This window comes from Ischnura elegans, chromosome 11 (genome assembly GCF_921293095.1).
Source record: "Ischnura elegans chromosome 11, ioIscEleg1.1, whole genome shotgun sequence".
Classification (NCBI taxonomy): Eukaryota; Metazoa; Arthropoda; class Insecta; order Odonata; family Coenagrionidae; genus Ischnura; species Ischnura elegans.
In genome coordinates, this window is record NC_060256.1 from 67,416,813 (window position 1) to 67,435,233 (window position 18,421).

The 18,421-nt window shown below is 35.6% G+C and overlaps 1 protein-coding gene across 2 annotated transcripts in view; it reads right to left on the bottom strand.

The window, feature by feature from the left end:
- Positions 1-17,946, bottom strand: part of LOC124168411 (calcium-activated chloride channel regulator 1-like) — a 78,318-nt gene extending 60,372 nt beyond the window's left edge. Inside the window, exons 1-2 of one of the 2 annotated variants that reach the window (XM_046546627.1) lie at positions 16,786-17,946; positions 3,123-3,247 (exon numbers count right to left, since the gene is read on the bottom strand). In XM_046546627.1, the coding sequence (XP_046402583.1) occupies positions 3,123-3,247; positions 16,786-16,992 (332 nt within the window). In that variant the 5' untranslated portion in view covers positions 16,993-17,946. The remainder of the gene's footprint in view (positions 1-3,122; positions 3,248-16,785) is intronic. The other variant, XM_046546628.1, reaches the window with a different exon arrangement.
- Between the last annotated feature and the right edge of the window lie 475 nt (positions 17,947-18,421).

The window sequence follows — 18,421 nt, forward strand, 5'->3', positions numbered from 1 at the left end:
CCTTCGTAATGGTGCGAGGGTGGTCAAGATCAACTTAAGTTTAGGCTGAGTAATTTTAAATAAGGATAAATCATGATATTTTTTTATTACATGTAATTGTGAAATTAAAAATTCAGGAAGCACGATAAAATAAGTAGGTGGATAGGTAATACTACCATAGTTATAAGCTGCGGGGCGGTAGGCATCTTAAACGCTAAAAAAATTCTCATTTCTCATAATGTTAGGTTGAGCAATTTTAAATAGGGACTTCTCATGATATTTAATGCTAATTGTAATTGTGAAATTATAAAATGAGGTAGTACGCTAAAACCAAGTAGATGGGAAACACAACCACCTCTGAGGCAAGATTCCACCCTCCAGGAAGGGGGGGGGGGCACCGATTTTATACGTTGGAACCGAAGAGGGAAATATTATTTTCCCACCATTGCCAAACTTGTGAACGGCCTTGATATTTTTCGCATGGTCACAGTAGTGACTGGCAAGATGCAAATGTGGGCCTAAAATTTCGCAATATGTTCTCCTCAGTGATTCCAAATCATTATCGTCTACAACAGTAATTTGCATGGACAGTTCTTAAGTTAAAAAAGAACAGATGAATGGTTCCGCATGGTTTACGGATTTTCATGCCTTGAATGACATGATAATTTACTTGTTGCCCAGTTTACTATAATTTATACTTTCAACGTTTTTATCAATCCAGTTCCGTAAAATTGCCCAAATGTGGATTGCTTAGTCCATCAGCTACTGCCCTGGATTTATGATTTCTTGAATTTTTTATTTTATACATTTCGTCCAATTTTACGCTAGTAAATCATAACTCCTAACATACGGCCTTAGCAATAGCTGTTTTTATTTTTTTATATCATTCTTGCTCTTATTTGCCACTCTTTGTTCTTATTCTACAGGCTAGTTTGGCTTTTAAGTTTGACTTCATATAGAAAATCAGCTAGCACAAAGGTAAACAAAAATCATAGGTGTTGATAATTCAATAATGGGTATCCCTGCATTAAAAAGATTGATGTATCGTACCATAGAAAAAAATAATCACTAATTCTGGATTGAATATTAAAGTCTCAAATGCCATTGATAATATTACTTACTTATTATTGATAATATTAGGTAAGACTACAATGCTTATCAACATGAATCATTTCATAAGTTGCTCTTTCATAGGGGAGAGTTGCCTAAATCGCAGTGGCCACCAGTATAGTGACAAGTCAGGTGCGTAGGTATTAAGAAAAGAAGTCTCTTCTGCTATTTCTTTCGTCTTTTCACAAGAATATTGAAAACAAATAAGTTGTATTTACATAGTTTTAGTTACATTTCATATTTTTGAAGTCTATTGTGCTTCGTTTAGCGCTATTAACAGCGCGATATGGTGACGTGTTTAGGCAGTGGAAATGATTTAATATAAAATGGCGGTCGCTACCAAATCGCACCACCTCTCTCTGTACCTATGCGATTTGGGCGACTGAGTGAGGCTCGGATCACAAGCGTAAGTTATGGATTTTAGTTCTTTTATCTGCGGTCAAGAGAAATGGAGGGAGGGAAATTAGGAGAAAAGTTGAAAAGGATTTATGGTAAATGGGCCCCTGAGGAAATGAAATCTGCCCTGAAGGGAAGGGAGGGAAAAATAAAATTAAATGAATTTTGTAGGAAATACAGAATTCCAAAAAAGACATTTCTGCGGCATTGCCGAGGAGAAGCTGGTAGAAGCTTGGATGTGTTAATGTTGTAGTTAAGGGAAGGTAGACGGCTTTACCGATGAGAGCGGAGTACGAATTAGTGCTGGTTATTTTGCAATTGGAAGATTCATTGTTTGGGCTAACGCCAAGAGATGTTAGGAAGCCAGCCAGTTTCAAAATCTTGAAACAAACATTCACCCAATCAACAAAGAGAAGAGAATGGCCTTAAAAAGTGATTTTATGGATTCATTACACGCAACCCAAAACTTAGCCTTCGTTAGCCCGAGAATATATCCTTTCATAAGGCCTGGTTACACGATACATTAACACGTACGGGTTAATGTCTAAATGTATGAACGCAAAAATGAACGCCAAAATGTACCGTGCAACCACCCAACTTGTGCGAATGCATACACAGAAGATAGAACATATTCTAATTGGGTTCATGCATTCGTACATGTTCCATTCCGGTCCACCGAAATCATTCACGCAAACGTACATTAACTTGTACGTGTTAATATACCGTGTAACCAGGCCTATAGAATCGAAGGATTCAACAAAGAGTGTCTACAATTATTTTGACGTCCTTGAAACGATTGTCAATGACAATAACCTAAATGGTTTTCGCATCTTTAATATGGATAAAACAGGCTTTCACACTGCTCAAAAGAGTTCACTAGGAGTTTTAGCAGAAAAAAGGGAAAACGACAGTTTGGGGCGATTTCTAGCGCAGAAAGAGGTAATTGTATGCTGCACGAAAGCTGATGGATTTTACGTAAAAAGTTTTAGAAAAGCTGCTGTGAAAAGACTATTCCAAAGCATAAACACTTCTGCAAAATTCTTGCAAATTTTGTTTCAAATATTGCAGATTTTTAATCTAGCAAAAAACTACATCTTTTATAGATGTCAAAGATATGACATTTTTTTCACGTTCCTTATGTTATGGGCATTTTAAAGGACATGTTTGCTCTGTTAAGGGATCTAAAATAATAACCTTAAATAACTTGCTTCTCTGCCTCTCATTGTCGTTGAAGCATTATATCCTAAATTTTGCCACCAGTGGCGCGATTTGGGAAACCTGTTGCCAAAATCGCACCGTTTGCAGAGGTTTGAAATTACATTTTTATATATGTGTTTATTTTCTTTTTCTTGACCTTGTTTAATATACGATATAATATTTCCTGGAGTTTAGGTCAATTTTAAAACAAGTTTCAGCTGAAGTAAGTTTAGGTTTATATTGTTTAACTTGGAATTGATTGTCCCCAAAAATTGTGAGAGAAGTAGACATCCCTTCTCATATTAAGCAGCATTAAAAACTAATATTGTCTCACTTATTTTTGAGTTAATTGGTTTATTTCCAAAATTGGTGCGATTTAGGCAACCCCTATATTCATAAAATCATTTACCTACCATGAAATGTTCCACTAATATCCTTACCTTCCAACATATAGAGTCCCGGACACTTCTGGCCAAGAACGTGGAGTGAGAATGGTTATCTCCGCAAAGTATACTCTTCCTTCAGTTGCGATGAATAATAGTTCCGATGTCCTCTTCAACAGGGCCTGCAAGAGAATATTTGGAGATAATATAAAGGAATTTCTTGGGGTATACGGCATATATCAAGAACCAGCGCATTTTAGACAATCGCAGAAAATAAAGATTTTTTCCTCTGCGATTTCATCGTTATGATTACTTTAGCACTCTCCGCCCCTAAATTGTAGAATTCCAGACGGCTCCTTTTTCAAAGTCGATATCCATAAAAGAGTTAATGGCCCTAAACGCCTTGTTTTGATGTTTTACCGAACAGAGAGCATCGTTTATTATACATTCCGAATCTGGAGTCTCTTAGGCGTGGCATTAGTATTCAGCTCTGATAACTTTACCTTTTGGCGCGCCAGTGTTACGTCATTAGCTTAGATCTTTGCGGAAATTATCGCCAATTTCGTAAAGAAACGGATGTGAAGATAAACTTAGGATAAAGCACACTGATATCACTGATTTCTCTCAAGCTTTAAGTTATTTTTTTTAGCGATTGTCCAGCGAGGATCACGTAAATGACTCTAAGAGCTTCTTTGTTCCTAATCTATTTCCTGACGGATAAAATCAAAAGAAAGCTTTCCGAAAAAAATATTGCGAAACAGAAATGAATCAGCAACTCAGCCATATTTGCAGTCATCTTTTCCTTTGTAATGCCAATAATTTTTAGCCGGACACACACCCAATATCAGCTGCTAAGAAGGATTAATCATGACCTCGTGGCACAAAGGAAATAATCTGCTCTTATTTTTCGCATAAATTTTGAAAAAATATTACTCTATGAATGATTTATATATTCCAATTATCCCATTATTTTTTAAAATCATTTTAAGCTTACATCCAATATTAAATTTCTGCTTAAAGTTCCGCATATGATCCTATAATTTACTCAGCTAATTTTTTCTATGCGAGTTTGATGTTCGAATACATGCTTTATCCATCATTTCTAGGGTGAACTTACTTAGGCATTTGGATTTAATGACTTATCAATATGCGACCTAACCTTAGTACTTGGAGTTGGATGCATAATACAAGTTCTGAATGCCAAATCGTTTCACGTAGCGACGTAAAACAAGGATTTAACGGGGGTTCAATTCACAGAATTTAGTCTATATACAATTGTTTTCTTGTAACTAGAAAACGTATAATTGATTTTTATCCTATAAGTGTTGATAAAAGTAAAATATGTTTATTCTATATTTAAGCTGTGGGTCAAAATAATGATACTTATGGAAGTTTGACTCACGTGGCTACCAATTCGTTTCGAGGCAAATTTAGAGTTTATATCATGTGTATTAATTAATGAAATAATATTTTATAATCTCAAAAATGTCTTCTAGGTTTATAGCCGACTATTTGTGTTACTATAACGTATTTGAGCTCTACTTCTAGTTTAGTATCGGTTTCCGTGTAACTCTAAATGAAGTGAGAGTCAAAGATTTTTATAGTAACTCATATAATTGGACGCATTTCTCACTATTTTATGACAAAATGAATTGTATATTCTGTTTGTGTCTATGCTCATTCAAGAAGTTTTACGCAAGTTTTCAAAATTGGAATTTACTGATGATTTTTTTCAAAAACAAAAAATAATTTATTTTAAAAAGGGGAATTTTTAGGTATGATGTATTCTAAGCAATTTTTTTTGTTTTAATTTTAGTGAAATAACTGAATTTTTCTGTTGTGAGGCTACCTACTTTTCCTTACCTCATCCAGGAGAGACACTACATATCTTTCTATCCGTCTATATCTTTTCACACCCATTGCCATATCTCCCATTTTAATTCTTAACATTAAGATCCATTTGCGCACTATTCTACATTGGATAATCATGGTGATAGAACTTAGATACTGGGCGCGATAAAAACCATATTTTAAACTAGATAACTAAGAAATTATCCATTGTGTAAAAATATAGGTTATTTGCATTTTTTTAGCTGAGGTTTCTCTTCAATATCTATATAGTTCTCCACATTAATATGCCATTATAATGCCTTTAATTAATAATCCATTTAATTATTAATGCCTTCGTAGGTTTGAAAGCATTCGTCGTATTGCCCACAAGTAATGTTAGATGAGTAATATTTTTATCAGATAATTTTGAGCTTTGTGATAATCTCCTCAGCAACTTATCTCAATTGATGTTTGTTTAGCTCTAGCGCGAAGGTTATCTACCGTAAAACTTCCCCTTCATAACATTCCATAAATCATCGATAGATGACAATTTACCCAACATTTCGGATTTACTTCCTCATATAGCCAACAGAACGCAATCTGGAATTATAAGGGGAATATTTTTACCGTTTTGATAACCGCCAATATATTATGAAATATAGGAGTCTTAATTGGCCGATGCATCTTGTCAGGTGGCGTTAAGTAAAAGATTGAAGATTTTACTATGCCATATAAATTTATGAATTAAACATTAAGCATATATGCAAAGAATGAGTTCACTGTCGTCTCTTCAAATGAAGGAGAAAATGTCCGTCAATAAACGAACCTGTTACGGATAATAATGTCACGTTCTGAAATGGGTTTGCTGTGGTTGCATTTTCAAGATTTCGCCATACGAATAAGATGCTTATTTAAATTTTTTTCGAGAACAACTGCTATATTATCCGCTGAATTTACACGTATGGAATTATATAGTAAACACAGATCAAAGTTTGGCTACTTACCATACCGATAAGCCAAGCAGTGCATATTTTACTAAAAGAATTTTCCAGTTTTTTTAGCGAGTGTTGTGTTATTTTCCTTTATCCATCGTAGTTACTTTTGAAATTAGTTATGGCTGAACCTTGCCATAAATTGTGAGCGAAGGATACTGGACGCTATATTTTTATCATGATTCTAACATTTTGCCAGATCTCAGATTAGTATCAGGCTAAAATCGATGTAAAATGTATTTTTAAACGCAGAGGCATGGAATTCTGGATTAGGTTATAATAAGAATTTGTATGAATAAGAATATGTAAATGCAATTTCTTTAAAGTTCTTTGAAGAAACATCTTTATTTATCAAAGATTGATGAAATATGTGTGACACAGTGCAACAGTTCAATGACAACATATTTTTTTCTCCCTGAATCCAAACGTGGCAATACTGTGTTGAGAGGTACCAATTTGGCACAATAGGTGTGATGGCATGCTAATATTACCTCAAAGCTGCTTTTTTCTCGAAAGCCCATGCCAAAAAATCGTAATCCTCCACTTTCTCAATGACACAAATGTAATATGTAGAATGAAACAAAATTTATTTGCCGATTAAAAATAAAAAAGCCAAGAATTTCTCGTAATAGTTAATAAAACGTTTTAAGTTACATTTATTAAACAGCTGAACTATAAATTCAAATATATTTTGTGTAACAAGAGATTAAAAATCAACGGAAAAAACTACGTTTTTTAAACTAAAAAGAACACAATAAATGCAGGGCACCCTCGATAAAAATACCTTTACATTTTCCCATTAGGCCTCAGTTCCCACGGTTTAAGTTTGCGGATGAAAGACAACATGCTGAAAAGTAAACGTGGTGCCCATGAATTTTAACCTCTCAAATAAAATTCTTTCTCTATAAATATTTATGAAATCAGCTAATAAAACCTCTAATATATATGATGATGAATTTATCCCTCTTTATTGCCTAATATTAAGTAACTACGCACAACATTTTTGATTTTGAACATGTGGCCTATGACTTGTGAAATTTAAGGGTGGCATTTTGGTACGAAGCAGAGTGGTTTATTTCCCATGAATAAGTGAATACCAGCTCTGGGCCACGAAGCTTTGGGCCAAATATCCCGGTACATAACGCGGCAAATACTCGCATGTCCGTATCGTAAAATTTCTCGTAAAGTTAATAAAATGTCCTAAGTTACATTTATTAAACAGTTTTATTATAAATTCACAAAGTTTATGAAATTGTGGCCTTAATAATGCCTTCATATCATTTGGTCGGTGAAGCGAAAATTTCGTGAAATCGTTGAAAATTTTATCTTTCTCATTTCAATGGGTAAATTCCTCAAAGATTAACTTGAGAACGTTCCTATTGAAAGGATTATACCATGAAAGCGATGATAGGTATTATTCTTTTTAGGCACCTTACTGTTGAAGCTGAAAAACGATGAGAATCTCGAGAAAATTTTCTCCTTTTGGAGGCTGGAAGGTATTTCGATATCTCCAGGGTATTATCGACTGCTAGCTCCAAGAACAGTGCCTGATGAATCGCTCTCAAAACATACGTTGTTTTCATCGAATGCAGACTTATCACCTTTCATCCGTGGTGTACGTATCTTAAAGATAACCGTTCATCTTGCATGCTTAACTATCTCTTTTTTAGATCATCACGCGGTGTATAATATGAGATATAAAAAATTATAGAGATAAATGAGATTTCAGTTTTTTTAATCTCATAACCATTAGTTATAGCATAGATTTACTAGATAGGATTAAGCTGCATTATTTAAAGATTTTCAGCCACATACCTACGCAAAACAATTCATAAAACTCAAAGCTTCATGCTGCAGTGTCACTTCACGTTATCAAAATTGATGAAAGCCTAGCGCGCTGCCTCCGAGTCTCAATAGCGGTTCCCAATCTATTTCGTTTAATATCTGGATAACGCTTTCTGTTCTCCCGTAGTATGTAGTCTTTGTCGGATTGAGCAGCTCTCCTGTGTACTTTACTAAGTTCACAGATTAAGTCTTTCTGCATCGGTTCACAAAGGTTCGATGAGGACGGACGAGTGCGAAATTGTACATATATTTTACTTTTTCATCCGAAATTCTTGCTGGTAAGTATTCGCTTGACGAACGGGGGAGCGTGATAGCCTAGTTGGTAGAGCAATTGACTGCTGATCGTAGGGTCATGGGTTGAATTCCTGGGTGAAGCCTTCGGAGACCCCCAAACAAAATCCTCGGGTGGCTGAGGAAATGGAACTGGCCCCCTGCCCTTAATGTGTGAAATTCACTAGCCAGTGGCTTAGTTCTAGGTGAGTTCTACTCTCACTTATCTAAACCAACCTTCGGGTTGAATCAATGAAAGAGACACTTCCTTCGAATTTCATTAAGTTATTTAAACAAGTATTTACCTAGCTCATTCATTATGAATTTTCTCTAAATTAAGGCTGAATTTTTATATTCGTACGGAAAATGAGCGATGGAAAGTGTTCATAAATCATTTCGAGTATACTTGAGATTGAATAATTCTTGCCAATATTATCATAAACTGCAAAAGATTTCAAGAAGGCAGTGAACACTTTCCTTGATTCGGAGGTTGACTGGTCAAGAATCTAGGGCGGGTACCTCAAATGCTAGTTTCTGCCATAGAAAGTCACGATATTTTATTTATCTGAGCGTAAACGGCTGCTGTAAGTGGGTGTTGCTTCAATATATTTTTTTCATGCACTGATTCATTACTTGTGCTTTTCCAACTCACTGTGCTTTGCCCTGCGTCATTGCAAATCTTCTAGTAGCCGCCACAAGTGGCAAACACAACCCTGACTCAAATGGGTTGTATTCTGATTCAGCGGAGTTCCAGTGAATAAAATACGGAACAGTATTACTCAGACAACTCGCATTACAACTTTAGATCTAGTTTATGGCCTCGTGAAACGGTTGGTCAAGGGTATGATTCAATGAGTAAAGCTAACCTTTTTCCGTCGAAAGAAGTCCATCAAGAATGATATTTGATCGATTCCTGAACGGATTTCCACAACAAAGGGTAAAGAAGTGAAGATAGAGAGTAAATGGTTTTTATGTGCATGGAAAAGTTTTATTTTATTCCTATTTAGTATTTGGTTTCATGCGAGCTTTTTCTTAGTTACTATTGGAAATGTGTAGGAGAAATTCTGTTTCTTTCCACTCCTGTCGATTATCTGAGGTCACAACTTCTAGTGCTCGATTAAATCTGTGAATAGTCGGAGAAAATCGATTTAAAAATAATAACGGTTTCAATAATTATTAAGAAACCTATATTCAGAAAACTTTTCAAACGAAATATTTTTGTTTTCTTTCTACAAAGAAAAATATTCATGAGATCACTGGAATAAAATAAAAATTTGAATGCCCCGGGTGCTTCAAGAAGCTAAAGAACGAAAACTATCAGGCTTTGGAATAAATTTACGAGTTTTTCCACATATATTTACCGGAAAATAAAAAGGCGATCAAATTATTATTGCACAAAATTTAATATAAATAAGCCACAATTTATTCGGAAATGTAAGAACTGGCTTAAAACTTTTTCCCTGAAAATTTCACCTCAATTCAACAGACGTTTGTTTCTTGGGGTCTAATATTTTGAAGTAAATTTCTGTTTGGGTAACCCACTACAAACTAAATTTCCGGTGACCTTTTTTGCAAAAAAAATGTTTTGTGCTCTTTATACGCATTTTAATTTTTATTGCAGTTTTGCAAAAAAAGTGCCTAGATTTTTGTAACTCCTTGTATGTTACTACCAAATTGTCTTCGAGACTTGATTTGTGGCCTATTGTGGATATAGGTTTGACAGCTTAAACTGCTTAAGACACTAAAAGTGTAAAAATAATTATTAAATGACCTATCCTGTAATTTTTATATTTAAATGTTAAAAAATAATTAATTTTTCTTAAACAATCCGTCTCGGAATTGGCCCTATTTTTTATGTCATAATCTTGACATATCTAATCAGATAAGATGAAGTGGCAATTCGTGAATGGATTTTTAGATGTAAGCATTTTTTCTTTTGCTGCTTTCGAGTAGACTTGCGTTCCATTTTCCTGTTTTGAATCTGAGCCGCTCTGAACTTTCTTTTTGCCTATCATTTATCTTCTTTTGCCGATTGTGGTATAATAATGGATTAAGTATTATTCTGTAAGCATTTTTTATGCTAAAATGCTCTGAACCCAAAGTATCTTACGTAAGCAGTCATCAGTTTGGCAATACTATTGTATTTGAAAGTCAACATAATGATTCAGTATATTTGAAATGATGATGAAAAATATATTACATATGGTTAAATAATAAGATTAATATTCCTGAAATAGGAATTTTTCGTTTACTTTCACGCTATATACTTATATCTGTAGAAAAATGTGACACATTACTGCCAGGCAAGTTGATAAGAAAACGTTAAGATTAAGCGCTCTTTTACACCATCAAATCGGATTCAATAAAATCTGCGTAGCGAATTTATAATGTATGACATATAAACTAGAGAATTTTTTACTCAGCGCAACACGTCAGTGTGTTATTTTTCCTTCTGGAATCTCCCTCATTTATTTGACATGGAAGGGGGATAAAATCGATAGTTAACAGATCATATCAGTGATAAAAATCAAAAGTTTGAAATCGGTAACGGTATCATTTCCCACATCCAAGGATCCAATAGGCTACAAAAAGCTGTCACCAATCGCTTGAAATTTTTCATGCGTATATTATGCGATTAAATTTTTTCTCTAGCTACTATCGCAACATTTTGAAAGGCATCTCAGGCCATTAATAACGTATGCCAACAGCTGATCAGCGAAATCGATCTAAAAGCCTGAAATACGTACTTTAGGAGTAATAATCTTTCGATTGAGGCAATAAAAATATAGGAAACCACCCTATTGGAGAAGTTGTAGCATCTGCATTACCGTTCACGAGTGTGTAATGAGGATCATATGGTTCATTGGTGACGTGATAAGAAGAAAGGTCGCTTCGAAAATCCCGTGTCAATCATGAGTAATCGGTAGCTCCGATTGAAAGTGCAGCAACCAATCACTCCGTAAATCTCCACTCCGTTCCCAGCACTAAAGTGTATAATCCCAAGATTGAATGACGCAGATATCCATTCCGCTCAACCATATGCTAGCCTCTTTATACATACGCATTTCTGGTATGCTATTTGGAGGAGGTGACCGACAGCTTAGGTCATTAGCGCCATGAGGGATGGATAGGAGGGAAGGGTGGAGAGAAACCCGATGTCAGCACTAGCCTACTCTCAACGAAAGGCGCCAAGGGGACCACGGTTTAACGTCCTATCCGACGAACGGAGTGTTTCGCTTGAAATGTCCTCCACATAGCATTCAAGCACGGATCGGGCAGTCTCTGAAAATTCTCTGTCACCACCGGGATTTGAACCCGAGCCGACGAGGTGGTAAGCCATCCCTCTAGCCACCTCACCAAACCTTTCTCCTACGCATTTCTTCTTTTCTGTATAATCGTAACCTATCCTATGTAACTCATATGGCGTCGTCGCTTGCCCTCCTTACCGTCCATCCGCTTTGACGATTGTCTTCATCAAGCCATCATACCTCATAATGCGGCAGACTAATCCGCCCCGATGTCTTCTTAGAGTTTTTAGAGGACTTCTGTTTTCTCCCACTCTCCTTCACTACTTATTTGCTCTCGACTGAACGAGTTATTCGACTTATATATAGTTATGTCAAAAATTTCCCAAGATGCACAAGAAAAAATTAAAATTTTTGAAGAGAAATGTGTCATAATTTATATCCTTCAAGCACTATTTTTAGTACCATCTTTAGTTATCGGTTTTTCTGCTCTTCAATTTCAGTAAAACTCAAAAGTCTTCACTTTTGTTTTAACTTTGCCACTCTCAGTTAGCACTAATGAAGTTTCCAGTGCGGTTATTGGCATTAATTCGAATTCTTAATTTAGCCACTTATTTCACTACCATATACATATGTATCTAAATATAATTAGGTATTTAATTTCATTCCTATTACGGAACATTCTTTCTGCGGAACATTACGGCATATGTATAAGGGATATTTGTGACAAATACTGAATACTAAGATAATTTTTCCCTCTCTTTTCAAAACTAAATATTAAGATCCAAAATAAACAGATATAATCATTATAATATTGGAACAAAACTAAAGAGAAATATGAATTTTTTTTACCAGATAAAATAATTCAACACCATTTTAATGTCATCAAAATATTGTGAGGCCTATTTTGTAGTAATTGTAACAATGCAAGGCCATTGTGATTGAAATGACCTGAAATATATCTACTTTCATATTTCATATTTCAAGAAGTGTTTTGGCTTATATTTTCAATTTTCCCAAAAAGTATTATTTCCACGAATTTAAATTGTATATTTTAGTCCTGCGAAACTATCGTCTTGAGAAAATGCTCAAGAAAAGTGAAACTCCTGGAACATTTCCAGCCAAAAAACGAATTATAGAGTTGATAATATGTTGATTCAACTAGAATAGGTATTCTTGTAAGTGTCACATTAATAAATACTCTTATTTTTAAGCAAATATGTATTCGTAAAAAAAGATTAGGCCTCTCCCGCTTTATTTTAGGAGATTTTATTAATAATTTAAATTCTTATGACCTTATGGCGATACTTCCCTGCATCGAGTGATCACAGACTATACTATGGCAGATCGGTTATAATATGGTCACCGTTTTGACTCAACATTTTTGAAAATCAGAAAAAATGTGATATCAGCATAAAAAAATGTAGAATAACTGAAGCGTCGCGTCGGTACACTTTTTGGATGGCATGTAAAAGTGTCTACGTTATTAGAAAAGAAATGTCAAAAATAACATCATAATATGTTTATTTTAATAAGGATCACGAAGTAGACTCCATAGCTGGAAATATTATGAGTGGGTAAATATATTTTTCTGAATAATCTGTCACCCTACTATGCAGTCTAACTTCGATTTAAAAATATGTATATAAAATATGAGGGCGCAGAAGTGATAATTTTCTTCGTCGTAAAACATCATTCGCAGAAATGTATTCATCAATAAATATTTGTTTTAATTGCATTCCTATCGCGAAACATTCTTGCTGCAGAAAATAAAGGCGTTTACATAGGGGATATTAGTGACCTATTTCATATCGTGCTAGGGTAGTATAACAAATAGGTCCATGATCAAATTCAAGAAATCTTATGGGTATTTCAATTGAAATTTTTTTCAGAAAAAATTTTGTCAGGAAGCATATCTGTGTTCGCAGGTAGCCCTCGAAAAGCAAACGTCTCAATAGATGCGTATAACGCATACTTCAAAGGAAGGGGACTGTAATGAGGAGGCTCAATTCCATCCCATTGAAGGCTGATTTATGGTGTCACTTCGGTCGCATTTTAAGCGGATTTCAGATATGTCCGCGGCGCTGTGATGAGTGCATTTTGATCCACTTTTTCCAATATTTCTCAGAATAATGTTTTTATTTGCGAGGGATAGCATTGAGAAGTAATGAATTCCATACATCACTGATTGCGGTTAAACCATCTAATTAAACCTTATTTCCCCGTTAAACTCGCATCAATTTGTCCGTCAGCGACGCGAGTGGCGACTTATGTAAACCCATTTAAATGCGCGGTGGTAATTTTCATATTTAGAGACCGACTTGAGGATCGTCTTTTGTAATATTCGTGGTGGAAGGCTTAATCCGGGATAGGTGTCACCTTCTTTTTTCAAATAATTCTTTTGTTGAAAACTATGAGGGATGATGCGATTCATTACACTAATATTTATTTGGAATCTTGAATTGATTTTATTTTGACACTTATCGCATTCATGTCATTTACACGTATATTTTTGTTGTTCTCTTTTTTAATACCTTTTTAGGCGTCATTAACTAATTTACTCGACCAAATGACCATTGAGAAAATAAATAAACAACTTTATCAACAAACTTATATCACTATTGATATCTAAATCCTGGTTTTTCTGGGTAAAGCAGCAAAGAAAGGCTTAAGAAAGTCTTTTAGAGGTTTAGTGATAGGTCTAAGAATAAGAGCCGAAAAGTGACTGATTTGAGAAAGCATCAGCAGCTGAGCTATTGCTAGCCACATCTAAGACACTGCGCTCGCAAGGGAATAATGCGGCAGCGAAGATATTCACGGAAATGACCACGACCGCTCCCACCCGAGGGAAACGGATATTACGGAAATGGAGGATAATACCTACAACTCAAAATTAACTGACGCCAGAAGACGCTCTTTCGCCGATTGTTGATTGCAATTGATAAAAAATTTCTATCAAAAATTATTCGTAAGACTGCCAAGATCTGTGGCTACCAGCTTTATCCTAGTTATGAAAGGGCTAGACGAAAAAAAAATCTTCACACCCAGAGGGAACATCAGTGGAAGAAAAAAATTTAAAGTGGATCTTCAAGGGCTTCTGAACCACACAGCCTCGCGCATCATGGCATCATTGCCAAGATTCAGTGAAGATCACTGGGTCAACTTTTCCCTTGAATGCAAATGAAAACTAGTGGTAGAGCTGATGAATTTATTCTTTATGTTTTCTAATGATTTATATGCTTTTGTTAATTTATAATGGTTCATTTATAATTTCATGTTTTCCACTGCATTTTTCAAATTATAAAATGCTTGCGAGGTGATTTCTGATGAGTGTTGTATCAGAAAAAATGATGACACATAGTTCAACTATTAATTAACTACTAGTTTCGTCTTTAAACGCAGATTTCGGCTCTCCCACAGAATTTTTTTTCATCGTGTTCTGTTTTATTGCTTATTTTCATCGGTGTTAATAATAAATAATATTTCTAGCTGTAACTTTAAGTACTTAACCATTGTTTTTCGCATCCAAGTGTGATTTTCAAGCAAGCTAGCAGACATATATTGTTACACTTTATTATAATTTAATTATGTTTCTTAGTTGAATATATTTCGCGTAAGGATATATCGAATGAGAAACCTCTCCATTTTTCGTTTGCCACCCGTTTTTCCCTTCCGTTTCGAAAACTGCGAGCGATGATATCTTCATTACGTAAAAAGACTACATTCCGTTAAAATAACATCATAAACCACAATTCAATACTGAAATATTATTTTTTTAAATTTTGTTTTATTCCCAAACCACGGAATAAAGCTCAAATTGAGCCATTTTATATTGAGTATTCAAAAAATTAAAACATTAATTACACGAACAACCAAGCCCTGAATAGGGGAAATCTAACCAGGCGGGCCACCAAGGTCGGCGGATTGATGTTGACGAAATGCCTGTTTACATAGTGAAGATAACATCGTTAACAATTTCGGAAAAGGTGTAAAATCAAAAGGACCTTCGCATTCTCAGGCCTATTTTTTCGGCGCATGAGAGAGGAACAAGGCCCCCAGAAGTTGGTTTCTGCTATTTTTAATTGGCTCGCTGCCCATTAGGTGTCATATATACTTCTCCGACTGCGACCCCTGTTCCAGCGACCCGTATCAAATTTATCACGAGTATCACATTTCTCCTCGGAGTCGTCGCGGGCGAAATCGGGAGGGGAGTTGCGCTTCCCCCCCTTTCTCTCCCTCGAGGCGCTTCGGCTTTGGTCTCCATGTCCCGGCACTTCAGCTAGAGGGCTTCTTGAGCCGTTAAATTGGAAAGTTCAAATGCTAGGGCGCCCCCTAAGTACTTTATTATTCAAAGATCTCATTGATGGTAACTTTTCGTTTGAAGGTGTCAAAGTGGAACAGCGGTGAAAAAAAGATTACGTTGTCAATGCGTATGGAAATCATTAGGTAATTTTTTTTACACTTGGTTACTAGTTAGGGGGGTATGTGGCCAGGCGATTAGTTTTTAATTAAACTATCCTTTTCCATTAGTTATTACCACGTATAGCTCCTTTTTTTACATAATCTGTAATTGATGAAACTCTCTTAAGAAAGTCATTATTTTTATAACATGTTATTTAATCCCAGATGGTAATACATTGGAGGAAAGGCTGCGTGGTAGTCATATTTTGTGAATCTCAACAAATATAAAATTCCCTCTCTTAGGTGATTTTCTTATCAAAATCATCTGTAATACGAAAATATTTCGTTTTAATGTATTACCTAAACCTTGTGGCAATGAAATTTTGCGTTGTCATCCGGCGAACAATGAAAAAGAAAATTGCTGAAGAATAAATAACAATTTGCAGAATATTTCTTATCTTAAAGTCATTAACACTCAAAAGAATCACACAGCGCAGTCAATGGTGCACAGCACCATAGGAATAAAAAAAATTTTTCGCCAATATCTCATGACAGATAATTCACATTTATTTACGACTGCCGTTAAATGGGAGTTTGAGATGCCAAGGTATACATGTGATTTTTTCTTATAATCAGAGTTGGGAACAGAAATTAGGTAAAGAAAACAACCAAGATCAACTAGATATTCAGCAGTGCATTGTATTTTCCACTCAGTGTAGGCACAGTACAGAGATTCACTCGTATCCTTTGGCCACCAAGTTTTTGTATATTCATATTATTAATTTTTTTTTCATAACTCTGTTTAGGTATAAAATACTTGTATCCCTTGGCTGTGGCGTAGCCAGGAATTTCGTTCGGGGTGGGTCCAAAATCAGGGGGAAAATTTTGGAAAAACAGGGTAGGTACTAAATAATGTGTTTAAAACTAATTTTAACCCTTTTTTATAATCGAAAAACTTCATTTGTTAAAGAAATATTTTCTTAATTCACGATTTTTCAATATTTTATTTTCTTTTGTGAAGGAAAATAATAGTGTTTTTATATTTTTACCCCCGGACCCCCAGGCTATGCCACGGCCCCTTGGCTTCTTACCCCCTCATATATTATCAAGGATCCAGCACGCTTGTCTTTGCCTTACCTTGAGTTGATCCAGGAAAGCTGCTCGATCATGGATCTCTAAATTTTCGGATATTGCCACGGTAACTCCCTCATATCCTCCATCAGGTCCAATGGTTATTCTCCGCTCGGGTGGAATAGTTGTTGAGACAACGCCAAACAGCAACGACGACAGCAATGTGAAAGCCATGGCCCATTGTAATCTTCCCTTTCCGTTCGGGGAGACCATCTTGGATGCATTAATAACCGCATCTCATCAGCAGGAAACCAAGATGTTTGAGCCTTGTCATCCAAACCATTCGATAAAATCACCTGTCTCGTTTAAAACTGAGAAAGATTTGCTTGGCAAAAAAATGAAGGTCATTCATCACACTTTCTAACCTTAGCAAAGGTTTTAAACTCATACCATAATAAAGTTTCACATTAACCTGTTTTTTTGACGATATAAAGCTGTGTAATATGCTAACTTTTAACTTGACTTTTTAATGTACCAATACTCTACCAACTCAATTTTTGCCAATAATTACACAGTTGAAGCCTGATTCAACTGAGTTCCTGGAAAGTTGAATAGAATCACTCCCCAAAAGTTTTACACCATTTTATTCCACCCTTCAGACGGCTTCATAGGCTGCTAACACATCATTGCGAATATTACTTTTGTTTTGACAATAATTTGGTTAGCCAACACTTCCTTTTAACACTTTCGTGAACTCGCATTCCTCCGGAGAAGGTACTCGTCACAAATAAACTTGCCACCTGATGAATACACTCGACGCAAGAGTATGGATTGGAGAGAAATGAGCACTTACAGGGTTATATGTAAACTCACAGATGATTCCAAATTATAATAGTAGACGAGAAACCGTTCCATGTTGATCCACAGTCGCTCACAGGAAATTATGGTCAGAGGAAATGTCACCAACTTCTATTCTGATGAATCATCCTGATAGACAGAGGACTCTACACCAAATTAACTCCTGATGCATCCAGCCGACGTAAGAGCAGGGACTAGCGAGTTATGAGCACTGTTTCGGTTAAATGTTAAACCACTGATACCTACTACGATTGTTGGTGGACGAAAAACAGTTCGATTTCGATCAGAACTCGCGTTTGTCAAAGTCTGGGTGAGGAGACTCCAAGGCGACTCGGGTAAATCAATTTTCGCTATCTCCCTCGCTGTGGTCACATTTCGATTGGTTGATAGATAGATTGCCATGGGCAACGAGATTAGGACGCCTCTCACACTGAGTCGCCATGCGTCCGAGATTTCGCAACGCAGATAAGAAAACACTGACATTCGGTACAAACTTAAAGCATAGTTCGCTCAAAAAAATATAGATTAGGAGATTAGCGCGAAGATGTTAGGAAATGATGATAACTGATGCGATAGTAAGATGAAAAAAAGAATGAGTTATGATTTAATTTGACAGGTATAGTCACCTTAAGTATAGGCTCGTAAATCGATTTTCCGGGAGCACTATGGCTCAGTAGTTCATTGGCAGTGTGGCTCATTATGACTCATAACTAGTGATACGTGAAAATCGCATATGCGATAGATGCGATATTGATGCAGTACACGTGAATAAATGCGACATAGGCGCGATGACTAAACTTTTATGACATTTAAACCGCGAGTTTGCCTTTTAGATGGCAAATTT